The sequence below is a fragment of the Parasteatoda tepidariorum genome, chromosome 8, assembly GCF_982258835.1.
Source record: "Parasteatoda tepidariorum strain Cologne lab strain chromosome 8, Ptep-v5.0, whole genome shotgun sequence".
Lineage (NCBI taxonomy): Eukaryota > Metazoa > Arthropoda > Arachnida > Araneae > Theridiidae > Parasteatoda > Parasteatoda tepidariorum.
Window position 1 is genome coordinate 97107305 of NC_141762.1, and position 27552 is coordinate 97134856.

At 28.9% G+C, this 27552-nt stretch overlaps 1 protein-coding gene across 1 annotated transcript in view; it reads right to left on the reverse strand.

The window, feature by feature from the left end:
- Positions 1-256: 256 nt before the first annotated feature.
- The window catches only part of LOC107441379 (glycogen synthase kinase-3 beta), a 28390-nt gene continuing 1094 nt past the window's right edge, over positions 257-27552 (reverse strand). Inside the window, exons 2-9 of the mRNA XM_016054649.3 lie at positions 23496-23686; positions 17934-18017; positions 14347-14457; positions 11392-11522; positions 9432-9538; positions 7104-7297; positions 4275-4461; positions 257-1484 (exon numbers count right to left, since the gene is read on the reverse strand). Coding sequence (XP_015910135.1) covers positions 1318-1484; positions 4275-4461; positions 7104-7297; positions 9432-9538; positions 11392-11522; positions 14347-14457; positions 17934-18017; positions 23496-23686 — 1172 coding nt within the window. The 3' untranslated portion in view covers positions 257-1317. The remainder of the gene's footprint in view (positions 1485-4274; positions 4462-7103; positions 7298-9431; positions 9539-11391; positions 11523-14346; positions 14458-17933; positions 18018-23495; positions 23687-27552) is intronic.

Below are 27552 nucleotides of genomic sequence, written 5' to 3' on the forward strand. Positions count from 1 at the left end.
ATATATATATATATATATATATATATATATATATATATATATATATATATATATATAAAAAAATAGTAATTATGAAAAAAATTGCAGATTTGTAGAAGAATCTCATGCTATAATTTATCATTAAAAAGAGGCTTTATGAATCTTATAAGACTTAAAATTTTATATTCACAAAAAAAAAAAAAAAATATAACAACAAGGCAAAAAAAAGAGATTAATTTAGGCTAGCTATTGCTTTACTTATAACCCAAAGATCACATACTTGAATTAAATTTTTATTAAAATTACTCACAATACTAATTACACGTTTTTAAAATGAAGATACAAATTTAAGAACCCGGCGAGAAACTAAAGGCTCGGAATCAGTCGAATCTCCCCAAATATACAAAAGCTGATAAGTTTGTTGCTTTCCTTTTTTTTTTTTTTTACAAAGTTTTGTGACAGTTTCATAATCTGATTACAACTGGTGCAAGAATATTCAAGATCAGAATGCTTTACAATCAATACAGTCCCCGGAAAAATTATTAGACACACTCTAAGATTCCATGTAAAATCTTAATTATCCGGTGATACTTTATAGCTTTATCGTTTTAACACGGCTGAAACACGTTTGCACTTGCTTATGTTCGTGTATCAATTGGTTAACATTTGTAATGCAATACGTTAAAAATAAATACAAACAGGAAGTATACAAAAAATCTCCTGAATAAAAACCCATTACTTGTATGTTTAAGAATAAAAGTATTGCATATAAACTCGTGCAAAACATGTCATTATTAACGTAACTACATTGCGTCGAATAATTTGATTGAATTATTATAATTTACTAATATAATTCCTGATATAATAAATATTCGATATTCATATAATATATAATCTAATTTATTTGCTTGTCGAATTTATACTATATATCGTCTGATTTAACCAACTGATGCACGAATGCAAACAAGTGCAAACCGGTTTCAGTCGCGTCAAAACAATAAAGCTGTATAGTATCACCCAGTAATTAAGATTTTATATAGAATCTTATAGTGCGTCTGATAATTTAGCCAGGGGACTGTATAAGCAAAAGAAAATATGGCGGCAGAGAATCCTGCATCTGTACAGTGTATTTTCAGTACAGACATTTCACTCCTGGTGGAAGACGAAATGTACAGCTCTGAAGGGATAAATAGAAATAAAAACGCCAAGAATTGTAAATCTATCTTATGTACATAAATGTCAACAAGGCGAAGAGACTATATGTTCTGCAAGGTTGTGACACCTTGACCGTCCGTCAGTCAATATATAAACATGTGTACATAGTTATGTGAATGGCCATCATGTTGCGGATGAGCCACACGGTTGTGGTTCAGCAGGAATAACATCAGGGGCAGCGGCAGCAGCAATGGCGCCAGAGTCACATGCCTCGCTTCTCTCTGCTATAGAGCTATTACGCAAGTAAGAAGGAATCAATATGGAGTTGAGGGAGGGCTGGATTTTCAATTCTGTAATGAGAAAATAAAATATCATCTAAACATTGATTTATAAGAAATTCAATACAAAAACAATATAATAATATACAACTTTTTAAACTAAACAAATCGTTCAGGCTTATTTTTTTTTGCTTCTAAAAACTGGATGCGTAGTCAGATTTTTTAACAAAACAAAAGCACCCTTTAAGTACTTTTTAAGCACTCAAAAAACATTTTTAATAAAACTTTAAAGAGACATTTTCAAAAACTTTACATAATCATGATAAAATAACAGGGTGCGTAGCCAAATCTTTCAACAAAAAATAAGCACCTTGTAAATTCATTCTAAGCACTCAAAAATATTTTTAAGCACTATATACATTAACAAAATGCAAAATAATATTCAAAGACCTTACATGATCATGATAAAATAACTAGTTTCTGACAAAAGAACTCTTTTCTCGATTATATTCTCATCCATAAAAAGATCGAGAGATTTTTTGGTTCGATCTCAGCAGGTGGAAAATGAAGTCTGAAATTGAGAATTTTTTTGCAAAATGCAGCACATGAGTGCTAAAATCTCACCAACCTCTGCTCAGAAGACGCACATGTGGACTTGCAAGTATTTCACCTAACATGTAAAATGATTAGCGCTTTTATACGCTATGGACCTACTGTAAGCTGAAATGAATTGTGAAAACGTGGAATAGAATAATGGGAAAAGCACGCTTTTGCATTAGACGTGTCGAAAATGGACATGGTGAAGAAAAAAATCACATTTTCGAAAAGGGAAAATTAAGCACTTTTTAAAAACACCTAAGGAGAAAAGCACTTTTAAGGGCTTTTAAAGAAACAAAAATCGAAAAAAAGCACCTTTAAGCACTTAATGCTACGCACCATGAATAACTAGTTTCTGGTAAATATTGCAGAGAAAATTGTAAAAATCATGAATTTTTTTGTAATTTAGAACGACAATTGATATGGTATAGAAAAAATCTCTTTTTAAAAGATAGAAAATTAGACACTTTTTACAAACTCTGAAAAAGCACTCTTAAGGGCTTTTAAAAATTTTAAATCAAAAATAGGCACCTTTAGAAAAAATCTTTACAGTAATGAAATTACTTTTAAACCTGTGTAACATTTAATAACTCGATAAACAAGTCTGGATTTAGAAACACAAGCTTTAGTGTTTTAAAATAAAAATCAGGACATGGTTTGTACAATACATACACAACACAATTTTGAAGAAGGGGAAAAGAAGAGTTAAAAAATATTGTATTTACTACTTCGAAAATTTCATTTTTTGTGGCATGTTTCTTTAATAGTCCACAAATACTTAAAAAAAAAAAACAAAAAAAAAACATGGGCAACATTGACCATTTTCTAATAAAAAAAGAAAGAAAGATGCATTCTTTAAGTTGATATCAAACAAATTAAAAAATGGTGTGATTTTATGCAGGTGTACTTATATTGAGAAATTTTACATCCCAAATTTTGACTTCAGAAATGAATACGAAAATTCATCAAAATAAGTTTATAAGAAAATAGATAACTATAGTTACTTTCATACAGCAATAAATAACTTCAAAATTAAATCTTGCATAATCTACATACTAAAGAATAAAAGTATACAAAAATAAATAAGAAAATGTAATCTGGTAAAATAAATCAGAAAAATAAAAAGGAATGAAACTACTTTTTAAAGTAAATGGACATGAAAAGTACTATCGATTTTGCAATAAATAAAATGACAAGCAAAGAAATGAAAAAAAAAAAATTTTTTTTTTTCCTCTGCCATTTGACATACGAGAGAAAAATATTTCTACTCAAAAAATGATACGCTTATCTTTAACAACACCACTTTGAAGTCAGCACTTGGGCATATTAAGAAAAACATTTAAACACTCAAAAAGTCAATTAAAAAAAAAAAAAAAAAAAAAAAAGAAAAGAAGCCTGAGACAAGATTGACAACTTGAATAACCGAATTTTGCAATTATTACTAGCATTATTAATCAGGGTGCATTGCCAAATCTCTTAACAAAAAATAAGCACTTTTAAAATACTTTTTAAGCACTCAGAAATATTTCTAAGCACTATATAACTTAACAAAATTTAAAACAATTTTAGAAGACTTTACATGATCATGATAGAGCGAGTTTCTCACAAAGAACATTTTTCTTGGTTATATTAGCCATTATAAAATTATCAAGAGATTTTTCAGTTCGATTTCAGAGGGTGGAAAATGAAGCCTGAAATTGAGTTGCACATGAGAGTGAAATAATCTCCCCGAACTCGAAAGTATTTAATCAAAGATGTAAAATGATTGGCACTTTCACACGTTATGGACTGACGGTACGCTTGAATAGATTGTGAAGTTGTTGAATAGAACAATGTGAAAAGTACGCCTTTGCATAATACGTGGTGAAAATCAACATATAAAAAAAATAATAATCTCATTTTCGAAAAGGAAAAATTAAACATGTTTTAAAAACAATGAAAAAAAGCAACTTTAAGGGCTTTTAAAAAATGATAATCAAAAATAAGCATCTTTAAACAGTTTAAAAAATGCTATGCACCATGTAAATTAAAATAAAAAAATTGCATTGAAAATCTTTGGTTTTGAAAATCTATTATTTTAAAACCCACACATGCATAACTAGAAATTCTGATGTTTTGAACATACAAAATAATTAGGAACATCAGCACAGTTACGAACCCTGGAGGCATCGTTCCCACTTTTGCATAAGTAAAAACCGTCTTAAATCAATATGTGTCAATTACTTGGACAAATTAAAACTCCAAAATTAAAGAATAATTATTTACCATGTTCAGTGAAATTAAAAAGTGGAGGAAGTTCACGATTATTGGGCAACCTAGTGCCTGGTTGTCGTAACTCGTCAAAAAACTTGTGAGAACAGGCTTGGAGAGGGGTGATGCGTGCCGATGGCGTGTATTCCAACAACTGAGAAACCAAATCAATAGCTTCAGGGGAAGTCCTGGCTCTGAACACCTGAAAATTTTTTTGACATTATTACAACAAAGTAATTCTTGGATATTTATCTAAAACAGTTACAGGAATGTTGAAAAAATGAGAAGGAAAACTGTTTTATCAGGAACTAAATCTCAAAAACTATTAAGATAGTTGCAAGATTTTTTTTCTCACAACAAAACATCTAGACCAGGTCTGCGAAAAACCAACCTTTCCTAATAAAACACACCCTAAAGTGGGTTTTTCTAAAATTGATTTCTCTTTTATCCTCTGTTATATTAAAGAGCTATTCTATTGAAATATATATGTAGTCTAGCCTAATAAAATGAACCTATGGTGTAAGATAAGACTGTGTTTGGAGACTCACCTTGCTGACTAGATTTGCCTGTATGGCTATTGATTAGTCAGTGTCGTTAATTCGCTTCATATATATATATAAAAAAAAAATTTCCTTAAATATTTTTTAAGATTAAAAAGTTTCAAATGTGTGATGTATGTGAGTACATATAACATTTTGTATCGTGATGTCAGGAGAAACTTTTTTCAGACTTTAGCACCAATTTATTTGTATTAATTACCTATATGTTAACTCAATTCATAAAATTAAACTTAATTATTAATATTAAAATAAACTTTTTTAAAAATAAGGTACTTAACCCTGCCCTCCCTTTGAAAAACAACCCCCCAAAAAACACGAAAAACCCAGAAAAGCACAACAAAACCCATCCGGGGTTGGGTGTTTACAGGAAAAAACCCGGTTTTTTTGCAACCCTGATTTTGGCTCACAATTGAAAAAATTTAAGTCAATTGAATTAAAAAAATTAATATAAGATGAAAATATTTTTCTTAAAGCCTGATTTTTATTGACATTGAAGCTTTTATCAGGAGAAATAATGCTAAATTATTTTATGTTTATAATAGAATGATAAATAAAAAAATAAAAAAAGAGACCATATGTGAATCAAAGCAGGGTTAACTGGTTTAAACCAAATGGTTTTTTGAGAGGAAAAAAAACCAAGCTTGTTTTCTATTTTTTTCAATATTTAAATTTTCTGTTATTTATGTAAAAGTTTTCAATTTGAATATAACCAAATTAAAAACAGATGAAGTTTTCTCACGAATTTAAGTTTAACTGCTAGTGGAAGCCTGCATTAATTCTTTCATAAAAATAAATCTGCAATTTTTAAATGCTTAAATAGAATAAAATTTCAAAAAATAATATGTATGCAAAATAAATTAATGTGAGCAAATTTAAGATAAAGTTGTAATGTTTCTTAAAAATGCTTACAATGCAATAGACTCTCACTAATTCCATGTTCTGTTAATTTTTAAAATCAGTTAAACCATGTAGTCATCAAAGGAGTTTAAGTTTTTCTAACTTTATTTTTATGAACTTGTTAAAAATACATAATGCTTGATACAATCAAAAATATAAATAGGAATGAGGTACATTTCTAATTTTCTTCCAGTTTAATTTCAAAATTATTTTCTGTTAAAAGTGTAAATAAACTTGTATTATATAGAAACAAACATATTTAGAATCTCAAGTCATCATCATATCATAGTAATCACATCTTTTTTATCATATTCACAAACTAATGGAGCAAAAATAAAAATTTTTGAATTATTTATTATATATATTTATCAATAATTAAAAAATGTTTTTGTGAAATGCCTTTGGGGCTTAAAAGGTTTATTTAACCTTTTGCTTTGCAACAAAAAAAAAAGAAAGTTAAATACATTAAAAAAAACAACTAATTGTTTTTTTGGGGGGGGGGGGGGAGTGGAGATAGTTTTTTTCAACCCTATATAAAGGAGTCAGAAACTTTAAAATTATAATTTTCCATTAGTTGTATAAAACACAATTGAGAAGTTCTTTAAAATACATATTTTAGTTATGTCCATTTCGTTAATGTTAAATACATTCTTAAATTTATTAAATATGTAGTTTATGTACATAAATAATGAAAAAAGACTCGTTCCGCCAAGAGCTATTTAGAATAATCGTTTATTTTCCCTGTTTTAATGAATTTATTCCTTATATGAAATCTAACAAACAAATTTGGATCATGTTTTTACAAATTAACGAGAGGGAAATTCACTAGAAGAAAAAGAACTACAATTTTCTTTTATTCGCTGATTACTTTTAAATATTACACATTTTTGTATTTTAGTTATAATATTGTTTTCAGATAATATAAAACATTACTAATACATTTTATCCGAGTTTTGATAGGCAAATGTTAAAAAATTGTAACAATAAAAAATTATTTCATTTAACCAAAAATTTTTTTACTCATAATTTTCACCAACTCTTTTCAGACTATTTAAAACCAGTTGTGTGATTGAATCGTAGATGACTTGGAGTAAAAATTTTTAATGGTATAAAAGCAAAATCCTATCATTTATTTAAATTTGTTGTAATGATTTCTTAAATGAAGCTTTAATAATTGGCACACTTAACTAAAACAACCAAGTTTCTAAAAAGTATAAAATTAAGAATTTCTTATTCAGAGAAATCAGTACAATTTTTGATAAAAGTACTTGCATTTGATTAAACCTGGAGCAAGAGAATGAGAAGAAAATGGGATACAGTATAATATTAAAATAATAATTTTCTTTTGCAATTTGATTGAAAACTTTATTAAAATAAAAATACAAACCTTTTGCCAAGGATGAGCTTTAATCTGAGGAAATCTGAACTCAGTGTAATTCTTATTCATTTCTCTAATCTTTTCTTTAGTGGGAGTTCCTAGAACTTTGATGATTTCTACCAACTGGTCTACCCCGCTATCCCCAGGAAATATGGGTTGTCCCAACAAAAGTTCAGCTAAAACACAGCCAGCTGACCAGACATCTAAAATATTAATTAGCAAAAATAATTTCCTTGAATTGAAAAAAAACATAAAATAAAATTAACAGTTAATTCATAAAATACACAGCTAAAAATGTCTATTTAATTACAGCTCACACCAAGGTTCTTTTATAAAAGTTTCAGAATGTAATTTTAAGTTAAAAAACTAGTTTTTTTAAAAAGCAAATGTTTAATATAATTATGACAGAGAGAAATAGGTTAGATTTATTACAGAGAGAATATTTGAAGCTTAAGTCATGAACTTTTATAATAGTTATCAAATTCCAGTAATTTAATTAAATAAAAAAAAACTTTAATCATGTCCAATAACAAGCCTCATTGTTAATTTAAGCCTGAAAATCAGTGTTCATCAACCTTTTTATCACCGCGGACCAGTCAACGTTTAATAATTTTACCGTGGTCTGCTGGGGGGGGGGGGGGGGACGTTGATTGTTTACATTTTAGATTATTTTAATCTTAATTGAATTGTATTTAAACATGCCATCAAAATAAAATACAGTTGCACCAAAATATAAATATAAAGTGATTTAACATTTTAACTTACTAGAACCTTAAATCAATGAGAACCCTGAGCTTGTTTCTTTGCAATGAGACGGTTCCATCTGGGGGTAATCGGAGACAATGATACATTACAAACATTAAAAAATTTATGTCACTACCTTCGGGGGCCACTCTTTTTAAATAAATAAAATTTTAATGGAACACAGATATTTTTAATTTGGGGTTTAAACCTAGGAATTTAAATTCCGTTTCAATGGAATGGGCGGCCTGGTGCCATTTGATCAACGGCCCGGTACCGGTTCGCGGAACAGGGTTGGGGAACACTGCTGTAAATGATATGAAAAAGGAAACATAAAATTTACAGAGGGAAAACTTCATCAACCAGGAGTTTGAGTAAAAATGCTAATAGAAATAGCAACATTAAATTTCTTACAGTATAAATAAAACAAATCAATTATGTAACAGATAAATTACGTTAATCACAATTTAATTATTAGTTTTATTCATTGCTTACATTAAAATGAAAATATGTAAAATAGTTTTCAATTAAATAATTTTTCGACACTTATGTATTTGCAACTGAAATGAAAGCATTATAATACAGTAGGGAACCGATTATACGGAACGATCGGGACCATCGTTATTCCGGATAACTGATTTTTCCGGTTTTCTGAATCGCTACAAAAAGGTGTTTTTTTATTGTTAAACCCAACTAAAAAAAAAAAAAAAAAAGTTTTTTTGGAAATAATCTTAAAAAGAAGAAAAAACGATGAAGTAATACACTAATGATTATTTCCAAAATGATGGTAAGGTAAAAATCTTTCAAAAAAGAAAGAAAAATCCTAAAATCTTATGAGGAAAAAAACCCAACTTTTTTTAAAAATAGCGGGAAAATTTATCGAATTTTGTTCCGGTTTTTTGGTTTTCCGGATAACGGGTTCCGTACTGTACCATATATTTTGGTAGAATATACCCATAAATAACTAATTTACGTTTGCTACACTATAAACACTGTTAGATGTAAATAAAGAAAATTACATTGTAAGGGAATATAATAATGCAAATTAAGAATTAAGTATTTTAAACTTATTAGTATACATTACATATTTATAATATACAATGCAAAGCATTTTGTACAATTTAGTTAAAAATAAAGTATTTCAGAATCTAAATTATAATTTTCAAAAATCTAAAAAATAATAACATAGTTAATTGCTATTCACGTAACATAATTAGCATAACTTGTCTAAGCTAAGAACTCCTCCTGCCACAAAATCTGAAGTAGCCTGGTGCTACGGAAACAAGAATGGAGCATTTTCGGGAGGTTCGCTTCGCATTAAAACTAACACAATAGATTGAAGAAATATATTCCCTTTCTCTTGCCGATCCGAGCCAAAACCACCCCTACTTGAAATAGTCATATCTCATTACCATAGTCACTGCCATAGGTCCAGACGAATATCGGGAGGAGTTCTTATTTTAGACAAACTATATATTCCCTTTTATATATTTTTCAAAGGGTTTCTTTTAATAAATTTTTGTGAATTTCGCAAAAATATTTAGAAAGTAACTATTTTCTGAGAAGAAAATTAAAATGCAGGAAAAATTTACAAACCAATCATTGTTGTGTAGTCAGTAGCACCAAATATCAGTTCTGGAGCTCTATAATAACGGGAACAAATATATGCCACATTTGGTTCACCTTTAATTAGATGTTTAGCACTAAAAAATAATAAAAAGTATATTTAACATTTCAAATTTGATAAATAACATTTTTTAGAGAGTGCAATACTTTAGAAACAACTGTATTAAAATAACATGTTACAGTTGTTATGCTACAGAATATCTTGTAATAGAAGCAACAGCTATACCAGATATGCCTATTGCTAAAAACAGGAGAAACTTATCACTTTAGCAAATCATTGGTTAATTTGAACTAAGCTGTTACTACTAAGAACAGCTGTTTTACACTTTCATCTACATAGATGGGGAAAAAAACGAGTAGATTTTACACATGGGGAACTTTAGGGATTTTTATGGACATCAAAATAGAAAAACTTTATTATTTTCCAGTTATGATTAATATTAAATGAACTTGAAATGTTGCGCATTATGTTTACTAGTAATTTTGAATAGTAATAAGCATTTAATTCAAAGATAGTTAAAAGATTTTTAATTAATTATAAAAGGGAGTTCTGAATAAAAAAAACAATTTCAGAACAAAAAAGTTTTAAACTGACTTTTATAAACGAGGCTCGCTTCATTATGTATTGATAACACTCATTTAAATATTCAAGCAAGTAATAATCTGTGCAAAAATTCTATTTCAATAGGGAAACTTACTCAATTTCAGGGAATTTTTAAAAATTAATAAAGAAAAAAAAAAAAAAAAAAAAAAAACAGGAAATTTTTTATCAAACTGGTAAATCAGGAGAAACTCGAATCCAAAATCCAGTAGAGTTGGCAGCTATGCATCGAGTATTTTTTAGCACAACTTTGGAAATAACATGCTATCTTCCAAACAGATATGATTCAAAAAAATAAATAAAATAAAAAATAGCTATTACAGAAAATATGTATTAGAGTAATACAGGAAGGGGTGGATTACCCATTAGGCCCAACTAGGCCATGGCCTAGGGCCCCCTTAAAAAAATTTTTTTTGAAAATAAATTTAAAAAATTAAGAAAAACAATGATTTTTTAAAAATAAAATCAATTTCAAATATATATTAATAAAATACAAAAATTTTTTTAGTTCCAATTTAACAAAATAAAGTAAAATTTAATTTACTATTATTTACTTTAATTTTAAGTATGCTTTCTTAAATTAGAAGATATATAAATACTTAAATATTTTAATAAATAAAAAATATACGAGAAAAAAATTTAATCTAAGGGCCTCAAAAATTTGAATGGCCTAGGGCCCCATGTGCGCTTAATCCGCCCCTGAATACAGGGTGCACAGCCAAATCTTTCAACAAAAAATAAGCACTAAAAAAATATTTTTTAAGCACTATATACATTACCAAAAAGCAAAATAATTTTCAAAGACATGATCGAGATAAAATAACTAGTTTCTGACAAAGAACTCTTTTTTTATTGATTATATTAGCCATTACAAAATGAGCGAGAGATTTTTCGGTTCGGTATCAGAGGGTGGAAAATGAAGTGTAATTGGCGCTTTTATATGCTATGAACCGGCAGTAAGCCGTAACAGATTGTGGTTGAATAAATTGTGAAAACATTGAATAGAATAATGTGGAAAGCACGCTTTTGCAAAATATAACAAAAAAATCTCCATTTTGAAAAGGGAAAATTAAGCACTTTTTAAAAACATCCAATGAAAAAAGCACCTTTAAGAGATTTTCAATAACGAAAATAAACACCTTTAAGCACTTTTTAAAAATGCTATTTTAATTTTTATTTAAACGGCATTATTATTATTTTTTAAAAACGCAAATTTAAGGGCACAGCTTACAAACTATTAAATTATATTTTTTATAACTATTGAAGCCTTAAATGGAGTTTCGAAGTAAATTGGTTTATTACTTAATGCAGTAAAAAATTAAGACATACCTCCCAAAGTCACATAACTTTAGAACACCAGATTCAGTATCGACTAAAAGGTTTTGTGGTTTAATATCACGATGGCAAATTCCAAGGGAATGAATGTAGGCTAAACTCCTAAACAATTGGTACATATAGAGCTGAAAAAGAAGAAGCAATTTAATGTAAGACTCTAGATCAATTCATAGAAAGAAATTTTGAGGACATAGTTGGAGTGATCAACAATCGTGAGAAGAAAAGGTTGAAACCAAGAGTATTTTATAGGTTCCAGTTTCTCTGATAATTAAATATTGTTTTAACCTTAGAGGGCATATGTGTATATATTTCTGTAGCTAATTATTCAATGAATTAAAATATTCTTATCTTTATATTTACTCTATCAATTCTTTGGCAGACAAATAATTGTAGCTTAATTATTAATGAAATATAGACAGGGTTGCCACGGAATAAAATGAACAAAATAGTTGCTTTTAGGAGGCTAAAGCATGAAAACAGTTGCCTAAATAAGAAAATAATTCATCAATAATATGACAAAAATTTTATTAAATGACTTAATTATTATATACTATGATCCCTTTAGTCAAGTTGGTGGCAAATATAATAATTTTTATATAAACACTAGTGTTCTAGCACTATATTTTTAAATAAAAAAATTAGTATATTTACAGAAAATTAAAAACTTTTTTATTCCTGGAATTCATTAAAAAAATACTTTTTCATTAAGTTTTTATAAACACACTTTTACTAAAATTTTTTCCCCTTTTATCAATAATTGATTTAGCATATATATATATATATATATATATATATATATATATATATATATATATATATGCATATATATAAGCTCACCGGACAAAAAATTAGTCACCCTAGTGCGCAAGCATCGATGAATCGTTAAGTTTTGTTAAATGGCGCTGTGGTCAAGTGACGTGTTCAACTGCGGGCTCACTGCTTCAACGTGATCAAAGGCAAGTAGCCATCAGTGAGATGTATTTGTTTGAAGCGAAAATTTTGTATAAATATGGGTAAGAGTAAAGATGTGACAGAGTGGTAAAAAGGGGCCAATAGTATTTGGTCGTACCCATGGTCATACGGTGAATGAAGTTGCTGGATTTGTTGGTGTTTCGATGCGGACTGTTCAGCGTGTCTACAAGCAGTAGTGTGATACACGTGGTTACAATAGACGACATCAGAATTGTGGTCGGGAAAAGATCCTGCATGAAAGGGACCGGAGACGTGTTTCACTACTTGTCATTCAAAATCGCTTCCAAACCCGACAGGAATTGCTTCAGTTTATAAATTTAGGTCCATCCCAACCTGTTAGTGAGAGAACGTTGCGACGGGAGCTGCATGCAATGAACATTTGGAGCCGAACATCTCGTAAAGGGTCATTTCTAACACAGGCACATAAAGCTGCACGACATCAGTGGGCTAGAAGTCACCGAAAGTGGCCAGTTGCAGACTGGCGGAATGTAATATGGTCAGACGAATCATGTTTTTGCCTTTATTCAAAAGACGCACTTCGACAAGTGCTACGAAAAACAGATGAAGCATTTCATCCTAACTATGTGCAAGGCCAAGGGTGGGTTTGTCACGTTTTAGGGGTGTTTTCCTTACTACGGATTGAGCGCCCTCACGGAGGTGCCTACTAACATGAACCAACATGTTTATTTGAACATTCTGGATGATTAGATGTTGCCTTTCAATCAATATTTTCATAAAAAGTGTGTTATCGATACCCCTACGTTTCAAGATGAATAAACAACGTTCATCGGGCTGGAAGAATCTGTGGCTGGTTTTACGAACACTCAGATACTCAATTACGTCTCAACTGGCCTGCAAAATCACCTGACTTGCACCCCATTGAATACATGTGGGATATGTTGGAACAACAGGTAAAACACTGAAATCAGCATCCTCGCAATTTGGAGTATTTGCGTGATCAAATCCTCAACAAGTGGTTTATACTGGATTCAACGCACCTGCAAAACCTTGTGGACTCACTTCCTAACCGAATTCAGGCGGTCATCGAATCAAGAGACTGTGTTATGCGCGATTAAATGATGATTTTCATGATTTCTCTAAGGGTGACAAATTTTTTGTCCGGTGTGCTTATACAGGGAAAAGTGATTACTCAAATTCGAAATTCATGTATATCGTATAAAATTTTTTCTTTTTTTTTTTAAAAAAAATCACAGCAATTGAAAAGGCGATTGAGAAACGAAATAGACTTACAATGGTATCAGTGCACATTGAGCGAATTAAAGAGTGATGACTCAAATTTGCAATTAAATTTGTTTTTTTTTTTTTTTTTTTTTTTTTTAAGAAGAAAAAAAAATTCAGTGCACTCAGAAGCTCTCACTGGTCGAAGGTTTTCAACCTAATTTATGCTAAAAAACATCACTAGTACAGAAATTTCTCACAACAGTCTCCTTTTTCTTAAAATAGTTTCTTTTTTTTTAGCCTTTTCAGGTAAAAAAAAGTTGCCATCGATGCATTTTAGTAGCTTGTGGCAACCCTGTATAATTAAGTGAGAAAATTTAACATTTGTTTTTAAAAATGTTAAAGCATTGCAGTAACATTTAAACTTTATAATAGTATGTGTTCATTTTATTATTCTACAAACTTAAATTATTTCTTTAAATGAAATGGTACAATAATGTTATGAAAATTAGAGCTAAAAAATTAATGCTATAAATTAACAATAAAAATTTAACAAACAAAAAATAGCAAACATAAGAAAAATTCATAATTGCAGCTCGAAAAAAAGGAGGAAAAATTTAGATGGATAATAATATAAAACATAAAAAAATTTAATTGTATATTATTGGAGCAATAATAACTAGAAAGATACAAAATTAAACAATAGTAATTAAAGTAACACTTCAAAGTTCTCTTTATTTCCAAATAAAATGATGTTAAGAACAAATAACTGAAATCTTAACATAATAAGAAGCTGACCTTAACATAAGAGGTAGGTATAGTTTGCTTGGACTTGCTATAATGTCGTGCAATTCTATACACTGTTTCTGGAATATATTCCAGAACGAGGTTGAGATACACTTCTTCTTTCTGCAATAAAAATTCATTTTTAATAAAATTGCATTGTAAAAACTGGCATTATGATAATTTTTACAGATTGAAATTTTTTTAAAAATTATTTGTAATGTTTAACATTTTTGTGGTGCTTTTGTCATTGTGTCAAATATGGCTAGAAAATAGAATCAATTATAAAAGAAATTTACTACAGAACCATAAGCAAATTATTGCTATAGAAAGAGAAAATTAATAAAATAAAATTTAAACTATAAACAGGGTGTGTAGTCAGATTTCTCAACAAAAAATAAGCACCTTTTGAGTACTTAAAAATATTTTTAATCACTTTCCAAAAAAATAATAATATCATAATTAGGATCTGTGCAGTAAAATTTTTTTAAAATTGTTTAAAGTTCTTAATTTATAAATATAAAATCAATAAAATTCAAAAACTTCACATAATCCTGATAAAATAACTAGTTTCTGATCAATATTGCAGAGAAAATTGAGAAAATAATGCAGTTTTTGTAACTTGGAACGTCAATCGACACCAGGGCTAAAGAGAATAGAAGGGCTGGTTCACTCCTTTGAAGTATCTCTCGCCGCGCCGATCCTCCGACGTCAAAGCTCAAAGCTCGCACTTTTACTTCAAGAACGGAGCGTTTGGCCTTACTAGCTCTAACTAATATTGGATAATTTCTTTTTGCGAGATATTCTAAGACATTTGTTATTTTCTAGAATGACTTTCCTCAGTATTTGCAGTGAATTTACAAGAATTTAAAACTATTATCGAAATGCCAGTTTGCGTGATTGCAACTTGCAAAAATTCTGATACAAAAACAAAAGGAAAATGTATAATTTTTCGCGTGTTCCTTAAAGTAAATAAACAACTATGTAAAGAATGGATTCCGAAATGACACATTTAATATAAAACAGCAAAACGTTTATTCTTTCGTAAAGAACTTTTATAAAAATTCATTATCTAAATAGAAACCGCCTCGTTACTTCTTAAAGAAAGGCAGGTGAAAAGAATTAAAAAATGGATAAAGTCAAAGAAAATTAAAATGCAAATAATAAGTATAAATAAAATATATAGTATATAGTTGAAATTCTCCTAATTTCATAACATATTTTTTAATGTAGTTATTCTAAATATTTATGATTTTTTTTAAAAATTATTTAAAAAATGGATAAAGTCAAAGAAAATTAAAATGTAAATAATAAGTATAAATAAAATATATAGTATATAGTTGAAATTCTCCTAATTTCATAACATATTTTTTAATGTAGTTATTCTAAATATTTATGATTTTTTTTTAAAAATTATATTCTCTTCAATTTAAATATCTATAAATTATATCATCGTAAATTTAAATGTCTATAAACAATTGTAAAATTTCTAATGTCATTATAAACCTAAATTATTATTTTGTTTCAGTAATTAACATTTAAGGTTGATGTTTCCTAATGATTAAGTATGAACAAATTGCTATTAACGACATATTTTAAAATCAGGGATTCTAAATTTAACTTATCTTTATAAAAGTATATGTAGATAAAAAAATGTGTCGATATATGCCTTCATTTTTCTTAATAGTTAAAGTAAAAACTGAACTTTTTAAAATAAAGTATTTATCGTGTCATTTTCACCAACTAGCAAAACATTTTTATAAGTTTAAAATGGTATTTTTTTAATATAATAACCAAGAAAGTTTTTTTTGAACTATGTTTATGAACGGAAATAATGTGTTAATTACGTAAAGTTTGAAGGCTAATAACCAGAAAAAGTCTAACTTATTTTTACAAAGAGAAAGATGCAAAGTTATCATATCTTTGCTTGCGATCTCCGAGATCTGTGGACACAGTGACGTCATGAGGAGGGAAATCGTAGCTTCAGCTCTAAGAGAAGAGTGAACTAGCCCTTGTATTCTCTTTAGCCCTGAATCGACACAGCAAAGGAAATTTTTTTTTTTTAAAGATAGAAAATTAAGCATTTTTTACAAATCTCGAATAAAAAAACCCCACCTTTATGGGCTTTTAAAAAACATAAATCAAACATTAGCTCCTTTAAGCACTTTTTAAAAATGCTGCAAACCCTGTAAATATTAATAACATTTAAAATAATAAAGACTTTCTAACTAGAATTTTAGATACTTCTCACACAATGAATAAATAAATTACAAATGGGTCATATTGCATTAGTAGTTAAGACTTTAGATATCTTACTCAAGCCAATTGAAATATTGAAGTTACAGGTCTAAAACTATTATATATATATAAAAAAAATCATTTGTGATTATTGCAAATCCAACTAGTTGTTTGTTGTAACAAATGATTTTTAAAACCTTGACATTTTAATGTGACATAAAAAAAGGTTAACACAAATTTTGAATACCACAATTGAGAATCAGATTCAATTCCATTATAAATCCACATGGATTTGTCGATAGTTTTTTTGGCAATCAATGTTGCCTCAATGCTTTGATAACCAAATTTTTTTCTTGCCACAAGTTGCAAAACATTTTCGCGTTTTCAGAGGTTTCCAGATTTCAGAGGCACTATTGCAGAGTTCAGTTCTGAAAAGAAATAAAAAAAAGGGCAGGGTGCTGCCTCTCAGAAAAGGGCACTATAAATTTTGAAAGGGCATTTATTCATCACTGCAAAAAATTATTAAAATGTGTAATATTGTGTAATAATTGAATTTGATTTATAACCTACCTTCTTATACTATCATATGTGTATATTTAAAAAAATAATTATCTCTCATTATCAGAGCAAGAGAAAAATTTGTAGTTTATAATCTCTGGGTATAATTTTTTTCAGAAAATTAAACTAAAAAAAAAAATATTAATTGATAAACATCTTGAAAGATTTTTAAATAATGGAACACTGAAAATTATAAGAAAATAAACATTTAAAGTTGCAATTTTTTTTTAGAAAAAAGTTATCTATTAAAAAAATAATTTTAAAGATTAAAACCATTAAAAAATTTATAAATATTTCCCCTGAAACAAAGCGATACATTATAAGAATTTAACCAGATGAGAATAATCCTAACAAAGCTAATATTTGTAATAGTAATCAGAATTAAACCTATAAACACAGATAACCTTACCAGTGTGTAATTATTATTTATTATATAATCATTAAAAAGGGAATTAATTTTTTTAAAAAAGAGATATGAATAAAAAGACAGTGTTTTTAAGGAAAGGGCGGCTAATTTTTGCAAAGGAAAAAAAAAAAAAAAAAAAAAAAAAAAAAGGGCAAAGAGGAAGCATATATGTGGATCAACGGACAAGCAGGGCGGACCGCCCTTCTGAAAACGCATAAGGACAACACTGCTAATGTGCATATAAAAATAAATGTTCTAAAACAAAGTATTTTTCTTTAAGAATTAAAAAAAAAAAAAAAAAAAATGGTTTTTACCATCCCTAACTGAAATATAAATGAGATAAATACTATTGGTCATATAAAAAATTAAGAACAAATTTTTTTAAAAGTTATTTACTTACTTTTTCCCCTTCTGAGTAGAAGAAATACTTCAATTTTACGATATTGCAATGGTTAAGTTTCCGCATAATTTGAAGTTCTCGATTCTGTAAAAAGGAACAGAGATAACTAATTAAGTAATAGCTAAATCAAAAGTAATTTTGAACAGAACATTTTCTGAGAATATAAAAAATTTCAGTAATAAGTGAAAAATATATGTTCTTAAACAAAAATTGAACTTGAAAAAAAAAAAAATTACTTTCACTGCTCAATATGGAATCTTTTAAAATTTTTTAAACGTGCAGTTAAGAGTATCTCAATATAACCTTTGCTACCAATTTGCAATTTTAAATGTTTGTTTAGGCCAATTACTTGTATAAATTAAGAGTAGATAAAAAATTTGTGAACGTAAACAAGCTAAATTTAATTCAAATGTATTAACTGCACAAAAATATAATAGATGAAACTCACAATAATAGGATATAAATAAAGTATTAAGTTGATGCCTTCTATTATAACAAACCAGAAAATAAAATAAAATGCTTTGAATAAAATTGTAAGTTAACAATAGTATTCATCCTAATTCAGAATGATTTATAAAAGGTTGCGTAGCCAAATCTTTCAACAAAAAATAAGCACCTTTTAAGTACTCAAAAATATTTTTAAGTAGGTACTATATACATTAACAAAATACATGATAAAATAACTAGTTTCTGACAAAGACTTCTTTTCTTGATAATATTAGCCATTTTAAAATGTTCAAGAGACTTCTCGGTTCAATATCAGAGGGTGGAAAAAGCCCGAAATTGAGAATGCAGCAGATTTGCACATGAGAGTGCAATAATCTCATTGACCCCAACTAAGTAGACGCACATGCAGGCTCGCAAGTATTTCTTCAAACATGTAAAATGATTGGTACTATCATACGCTATGTACCGAGGGCACGCTGAAATGGATTGTAGTTGAATGAATTGTGAAAATGTTGAACAGACCAATGTGAAAATGTTGAACAGACCAATGTGAAAAGCACATTTTTGCATAATACGTGGCAAAAATCGAAATGGTAAAGAAAAAATCTAATTTTTTAGAAAGGAAAATTAAGCACTTTTTAAAAATACCCAATGAAAAAAGCATATTTAAGCACTTTTTAAAAACACTACAGACCATGTAAACAAGACAACCAATGACAGTTTAGTTTTATTGATAAAACTTTACAAAATTCAGTAACATTCCCATTTTTGTTTATTGCATATTCAGTTATTTAAACATTGATCAGTTATTCTCCAAAACTCATGCAAATATTCAGATGAAATTAGCAATTTTTTTTTAAAATCACAAAAAAAAAAAAAAAAAAAGGCAGATTATACAGAGATAGTAAATTACTCTGAAATTACAATGGTATAACTGTTATTGTGATGCATGTGGTAAGATGAGTTTTAAAAATTTTTTTTATTAAAAGAAATGCCATGTTAATAATGAATAAAATGTAAAGAAGCAAATTAAAGATTAAAATAATAAAACACTCTAGGGAACACTAATTTGATGTAGAAGAAGCAGAAAAACGTAAAAGAAATCTTTTCATAACTCTCTGCAAAATACTAAACTATGAACTACAAAACTATACAACTTTATTCTTAAATATGCATAAATTACGTTTATTGAAACTTTTTAGGCATTATTTTATTTTTACATTAAAATAAAACAAGAAAAAATAATAATCAGGAAATGCTGGTTTGATAAATTCAAACCATTATCTTACTGCATTTTCATTAGGTTTATCATAAAAATATCCCATAATGTGTAAATTATAAGTTATTTAGTTTTTGTTATTTTCCCTTCCTACAATCAATGGTAATTGTGTGTCTACAGCGACGGATTAACCTATAGGCACACTAGGCACGTGCCTAGGGCCTACGAAATTTAGGGGCCTACGAAAAACTTGGGAGAAAAAAATTTGTTGACAAAAATAATTTAGCTTTAAAAACAACAAGTGTATTTTGCACAAAATTATGAAGATACAAATAAAAATATAATATTTTTCGGTAATAAATTATTTTGCAGAATCTTATGATCTAATACAGGGATGGGGAAACTACGGCCCACCGGAAGGTTTTATCCGGCCCGCAGATGGAATTTTAACTTGCTGATCTGTGGCGAATATAAACAATAATCCATTTTCTTGTCTACTTCGTTTGAAGTTATTTTTCTTTCTTTTTTAACTAAGTACTGCGGACCTTTTAACTTTCTCTATTTTTGTTCTACAAAATAATAAATTGATGGAGGCTAGCACAGACAGCTTCAATTGGTGAAATGAGCAGAAGTTCTTTATAGAATAGCCGTAGATTGGTGCCATCTGAAGCAATTGTTTCTGAATATGCCAAAAATTGAGTTTTACAAATCATTACCAAAAGCTAGTTTCCCAAATATTTCATGCCTAGAAAATCAGGGCCATGTTTGCTTCCTTTTATTTATGTGTGAACAAGTGTTTTCATCTACAAACCTGAGAAAAAATCATTTCAGAAGTAGTTTACCCTTGTTCCTTAAAATAAGTACATCTCACTTGGAACCTTAATATAAGGAACTTTTAAAAATGAAATCGCAATTTCATTCATCTCATTAAATATTTACATTGAAAAATGCATATAGTATTTTTTTTTATTTTAAATGTTTTTATTTAGCCCACCAAAATTTTTTTTCTTCGATTTTTGGCCCTCGACCAGAAAAGTTTGCCCATCCCTGATCTAATATATTATTTTTTTGCGATTTTTTGATTCAACGAAATCTTGTATTATGCTGTCGAATTCCAAACTACGCAAAATGTCGTATTCAATAGACATAAGTGCGAGCGATGCCAAACGATCTTGATTCATTGTTGAACACAAATAATTTTTTATCAATTTCAATCTGGAGAAAGATCTTTCTCCTTCTGCATTTGATCCAAGAATCGACAAATGTATTCTTAATGCAATGTGAACGTTAGGAAGAGTATTCACAAGTTTATCTTTAACATAGTAATCGATCAAACTAATCATAATAGTATTATCGATATCAACTGCAATATCGGCAGTATGTCGGTATTGCAGATAAAGTTCGATGAACAAATTTGTAAATTAAAATCCATATTAATAAAAATGTAAAAAAAAAAATACGCAAGAAAATTTTAGCATATATATGTTGAAAAGAGGGGAGGAGTGGGGGAAGGGCCCCAAAACGGCTATGTCTAGGGCCCACGAAAGGTATAATCCGGCTCTGTGCCTAGGGCCTATGAAAGGTATAATCCGGCTCTGTGCCTAGGGCCTATGAAAGGTATAATCCGGCTCTGTGTGTCTAGGGAAGAAAAATGTATTACTGCAGAGAAATGAGGCAACAAACCTAATTAAAATAGACAGGGTGCGTAGCGAAATCTTTTAATAAAAAATAAACAACCTTGAAGTTCTTTTTAAGCACTCAAAAATATTTGTAAGCACTATATACACTGAAAAAAAGCAAAATAATTTTGAAAGACTTTACATGATTAAGATTATCATAAAATAACTAGTTTCTGACAAAGAACACTTTTCTTGATTATATTAGCCACAACAAAAAGATCGAAAGATTTTTCGGTTCGATTTCAGAGGGTGGATAATGAAGTCAGAAATACTGAATATCTTGCAAAATGCAGCAGAGTTGCACATGAGAGTGCAATAATAATATTCCTCGAACCCGACTTAGTAGACCCACACGTGGACTCGCAAGTATTTAATCAAACATGTAAAATGAATGGACCAACAGTATGCCGAAAAGGATCGAGATTGAATTAATTGGGAAAACGTTGAATAAAACAATGTGAAAACCATGTTTTTTGCATAATTCATGGCAAAAATCGACATGGTAAAAAAATACATTTCATTTTTGAAAAGGGAAAATTAAGTACTTTTTAAAAACCAATAAAAAAAAAAGAAACTATAAGGGCTTTTAAAAAACGGAGATCGAAAATAAGCACTTGCAGCACTTTTTAAAAATGCTATACACCATGTTTTTTACTTTTCAAACTTCATAGTAAGACACGTGTTCCCCAAAATAAAACTTTTAGAAAATTACAAGAAACAAATGGTTTTTAAGAGAATGACCATAAAAAAATATTTTTTTTTTCAACAAAATTTTTATCTCAAATAATTTAGTTTATTATTAAGGAAAAAATTCTACTTTGAATTTTTGAAAAACGTAACTTAGTAATAACTTTTGCAATACTGAAGGTTATATGCATAAGACCAGCTTTTTTCTACCCTTCCTTTGTTTTCTTTAAATTATTATGTTAATAAAAGGTGGTTATCCCTACTTTAATTTCAAAATTTACATTTATTTTATAACATTTTTTAAAACTTAATATATAAAATCATCAAAAATAATTAACTTGGAAAAAAAAACACGTCAAAGTTAATTATAATTGACAATTTATATGAAAAATTAATCTTGATAAAAATTAATTATGTAATCAATAATGCCTCCATTTCTCGAAAAATTGAATAAACATTTTCATAATATTTTAAACATTACAAATAATTTAAAAACATTCCATACTTAAAAATTTCTGTATCAGAAACTATTAAAACAAAGTCAAAGTGCAAATATAATTAAAGTGACCATAAAAACTAAGGAAAAAATAGTTTTACTTTTCTGATCGATCATACAAAAATTTTTAGATTCTCAGAATAAAGGCAAAAAGTTATTATTTATTACCTATTTTTATTTAATTCACCATTCTTCAAATACTTAAAATACACTACAAAACACTAACACCAATTATGAATATTAACATTCAAGTTTGAATATAAACAATTTATTTTAATCAGTACTAGTATAACTAGACTAAAACTCATTGATTAGCAGATCATTTAGAACAATATTACATGGAAGGATTCAGGTGAAGAGGTGCAATAGAAAAATTTTAATTTTTAATCAGTACTAGCACCAATAGAGTAAAACTTATTGATTAGCAGATCATTTAGAACACTATTACACAGAAATATTCGGGTGAAGAGGTGCAATAGAAAAACAATAATACATTTTTAATTAGGACCACTAGAGTAAAACTTATTGATTAGCCAATCATTTAGAATAATATTACATGGAAGGATTCAGATGAAGAGGTGTAATAGAAAAACTATAATACATTTTTAATCAGTACTAGGACTACTAAAAGTAAAACTTATTGATTAGTATTTCACTTAGAACAATATTACATTTTTAATCAGTACTAGGACTACTAAAGTAAAGATTAGATAATTGATTAGTAATAGTATTGATTAGTAAAAATCACTTAGAACAGTATTACATGGAAGGATTCAGGTGAAGAGGTGCAATAGAAAAACAATAACACATTTTTATACCAAGAATTAATTAACTTTTTGAGGGAAAGATTTATTTGCAAATAAATAGCATAAATCTATAATGAAGTACTTTATAGTTAACACTGAAAATAAATAAGATTTTTTAAAATTATCTTCTACAAATGTAAAGCAATATAAGCTTAACCAAGACCAAGAGTAAAAAATATTAAAAAGATATATAACAAATTAAATATATGATTAGACTTAAAATCTAACCTTAAATCGCTTGTCTTGTAACACTTTCTTAATAGCAACCAATTCTCCAGAATCCACAAGTCTAGCTTGATAAACAACACCAAAGGAGCCATTGCCAATCACTTTGGTGTCTGTCCAACACACTTCAACAGAACGATCTGATCCTTGCCCAGGAGTGGCAATGACATTAGTCACTTTGCCACCTTCCTTGCCTATCAATAAACATTTTTTTCAGACTTAATATCAAGCAACTGATTTAATTATAGAATACAAAATGCCCTCAACATTCTATAAGGATAGATGTTACCAGGGGCCTGTCTAGGTTTTTCTGAAATGTACCTATTTTGTGAAAATTTAGACATAATTTTATGAAAAATTAAAAACTATATAAAAAAATCAACACAAAAACATGGTAAAAATATAGATTTATTGTTTCTTAAGGGATACAAAAATAAAATTTTAAGAAAAAGCATTTTGTGAAACTACCCATTTTGTGAAACTACCGTTTTTCCTAAAGTTGAATTTGTGAAAATACCGTTTTACCTAAAATTGAATTTGTGAAGGTACCACTAAACGGTAGTAAATTCGCCCTGGACAGACCCCTGGTTACGCAATCTCAAATACATGGGTGCCACTCAAAAAAATATTGAACTTGCATTTTAACAGATTACACAGTCTAGCGTTATTCCCTGTGGCAGAACTTTTTCAAGCTATCTATGACAAAACTCTTCTAGCACTTATATCTTTCCACAACATACTTTTAATTATAACAAGCATATATTTTACTACTTTAAAATAACAAAAATGCTGTGTTTACAAAAAAAAAAAAAAAAAAAAAGCTATTATAATTTTTTTTTTTAATGGAACTTGTAATAATTTTTTATTCTAATATCACGGGTGATATTCTTGCATTCTGTTTGGGGGGAGGGGACACAAAAAAATTATTTCCTTCTTCGCATTTTATAAATAATCATCACAATAAAAAAAAAAAATAAAAATCATGGAATCCGTAGTGGTAATTGCCCCCCTCCCCCCAAAAAAAGATTGACGACAAAGCCATGCAATTTGGACTCCTAAGATGCATGTTTCGTTTGAACTTAGGTAGCTGAAATAATATTGTATAAAAAAATGTCAGATTTAAAAACTATAGAGAAATCAATAGCAATAACTGGCAAAAGCAGTAAATACTCAAATTCACAATTAAAATTTTCCACATTGTTTGAAATATATCGGGATATTCTAAATGCACAATTCAAATATTACGTGTAAATTTCTGTAGAAAAGAAAGGTAATTTACTTTTCAATAGAAAAATCTTTCTGCAAAAACTCTGTAATATTCTGCGAAAATGTAGCCGGGTCGCTGCAATTCTGCCACAGGGGCGTTATTCAGCAGAATTTTTCAGAAATGTATAGCTCACTTTGCATGAGAATGGTCCACATGTTAATTAATAATTTTATTATTTTTTTTCTAACAGAAAAAAACAACCTATTTTTTTTAAAAAATTTTGTTTATTTTTTAGCATAGCAGGGAAAATGACTGACTACGACTCCCGGAATTTCAAATTTGAAGACTCTGACACCATCATACATATCTACTAGATTTTCCAGTAGACTACTGAATTTTGCTAGTTTCTACTATAGTTTAATAAAAATTTTCCTGGTTTTTGTAAATTTCCTAAAATTAAAAAATTTAGAAAATTTCAAAAATTAGAAAATTTTCAGAAAATTTCTTAAAAAATACCTATTGAAATAGATTTCTTGTGAAGATTATTGCTTGCTTGAATATTCAAATAAAAGTCACTAATATATAATAAAGCAAGCCTCATTTATACAGGGTATCTGCACCCCTGGAGGTCATGAATTTTGGTATTGAACAAATTTTGAATCTCGCTCAGGGCATGAATGTTTCTTTCTCTCTCCGTGTTCTACAAGGGGTGATCAAAGGAAAAGGTACGAAACGACACGGTGGGTACAAATGTAGACTTCCTTCAAAATATACACCTTAGGCCTGAGCACAACGATCCCACTGATGAACAAGCTGCAGGATTCCTTGTTCTCAGAATTCCAGTGGCCGTGACGAGACCTAGTCCTTCACAGCGTCCTTGAGTATGTCGTCCGAGTTGAAGAGCTTCCCTTTCAGGTGTTTCTTCAGTGGACCAAACAAATGGAAATCTCAGGGCGACTAGTCCACATTGTAGGGCAGATGGTCTAATGTCCCCCACTTGAACTTAGCCAGTTCCATGTGTGTGATTCTGGAGACGTGTGGACGCGCAGTCATGGAGCAGAACCACACCCTCCGTGAGCAGCCCCGGTCCTTTGTTCTTGATGGACTTGCGTAGGCTTCAGAGTGTCTCACAGTACACATCAGAGTTAATGGTTTTTCTGTGCTCGAGGAAATCAGATAACACCTCTCTGCTCCTCAATAGTTGAATTTTGCAATGCGAGCGCCATCCAGTCCTTATACGGACTGCCGCATCATTTGAACTACCGCTTTTGACAAGAGCCTCAGCTCTCTCCTATGCATGCGGGCACCCACGCATGCTCCGATCCCGGTCAGAGACTCCAATCGCATCCCAAGATGTCGCACTACATTCTCCCATAGCGGAATATGCAAATATTTAACTGTTAAGTTTTTACGTCGTTTCGTACCTTTTCATTTGATCACTCCTTGCATGTCTTTTCTTCTGTGTGATTGTAATCCGCCCTATAAACGGGTTTGTGGTAACATGACGTGGGCGATGCTACTCCACCGCTGTAGCTTAGCCATAGGTGTTCATTGGGCAATGATAAGAGAGTAGCAATTCTGAAGACCCAAGTGCCCGCTATTAACCAGAAAAAAAAACTGTCAAGATTTTAACTATTTTTAAAAAAAATCATGGAAAGTCATAGATTTAGGCCCTTGAAAAATCTAATTTTCAAAATGGAACCCCCCCCCCCTAATTTCATGGTGTTCTGAATATCTCAATCTGTAACAAAATCCCCACTCACAATCATATTTTATTAAAATATAAAATGTTTTTATCATTTTCAATTTTTGTTGTTTTATTTATTTTATAAATTTAAAATTCTAGCTGAAGCAAGCCAGTCATTGTCGAATTTTTTTTAATTCCGAAATGAGAACAGAAAAAATCAAGAGTATTTCTTCCTTTCAGATGAACAAGAAAAGTATCTTTAGATAATTCTGCACAAAAATAAAAAATTTACTTTTATATTTTCTTTCCAGCTATTTTATTGCTTCAACTCTTTCTTTACTCAGTTTTTTAAATTTGATATAACAAGATGTATACATAGCTCTTGAAGAAAAAAATATCCTTCGTGCAAGAGACCTCTTTTAGAACTTCTACAAAAATCTATCCTAAAAAGTTAGAAGAAGGAACAGTTGTAGCTCTTCCTCTTATTTAAGTTAATGTGGAAAGACTATTCTCAGCTCTGAAGTTTATCAAATCAGATAGGTGGTCCTTTGTCGAAAAAGATCTTGTTGCCTACACTGTTTCTCAGAAATAACTAATTCCTGTTTTTCCATTTTATAATAATTGCTAACCAATATAAATAATCTGCTATGCTATAAATTTTTTTACTGAAGCATCTATTATTTTTTTTATACTAAAAAAAAATATGCTAAAATCCACTGTGTATGTTTATATATATAAAAATAATAACTCAGTTTGTGATTTTTTTCTTTTCAATTTAGTTCAATTTCATTTCAAATTCAAACTGTCCAACAAAAACTGAAGTCTGAGTCGAAGTGTTTTTAGCGAAATCTGACTCCTTTTAATCAAAAATCTGCCAACTCCACCTTCCTGGTCAACATGAATTTTAGGATGTGTCTATTAATTTATTTATTTATAATTACAATATTATTTGCAGAGATAAGTAGATATATCAAGATAAGTAAGAAATTCAACTAATTGAAAACTATAAATAAATTTAACGAATAAATTTGTCTCAATGTGTTAAATAGAAAATTTAAATTCAATAGCTGACTTATTTTCAAACTATTATGGATTAGAAATTGACATAAAATGATAGATAGATAAACATCAGTCTTAAAAGACCAAAAATTACACTATCGACATAA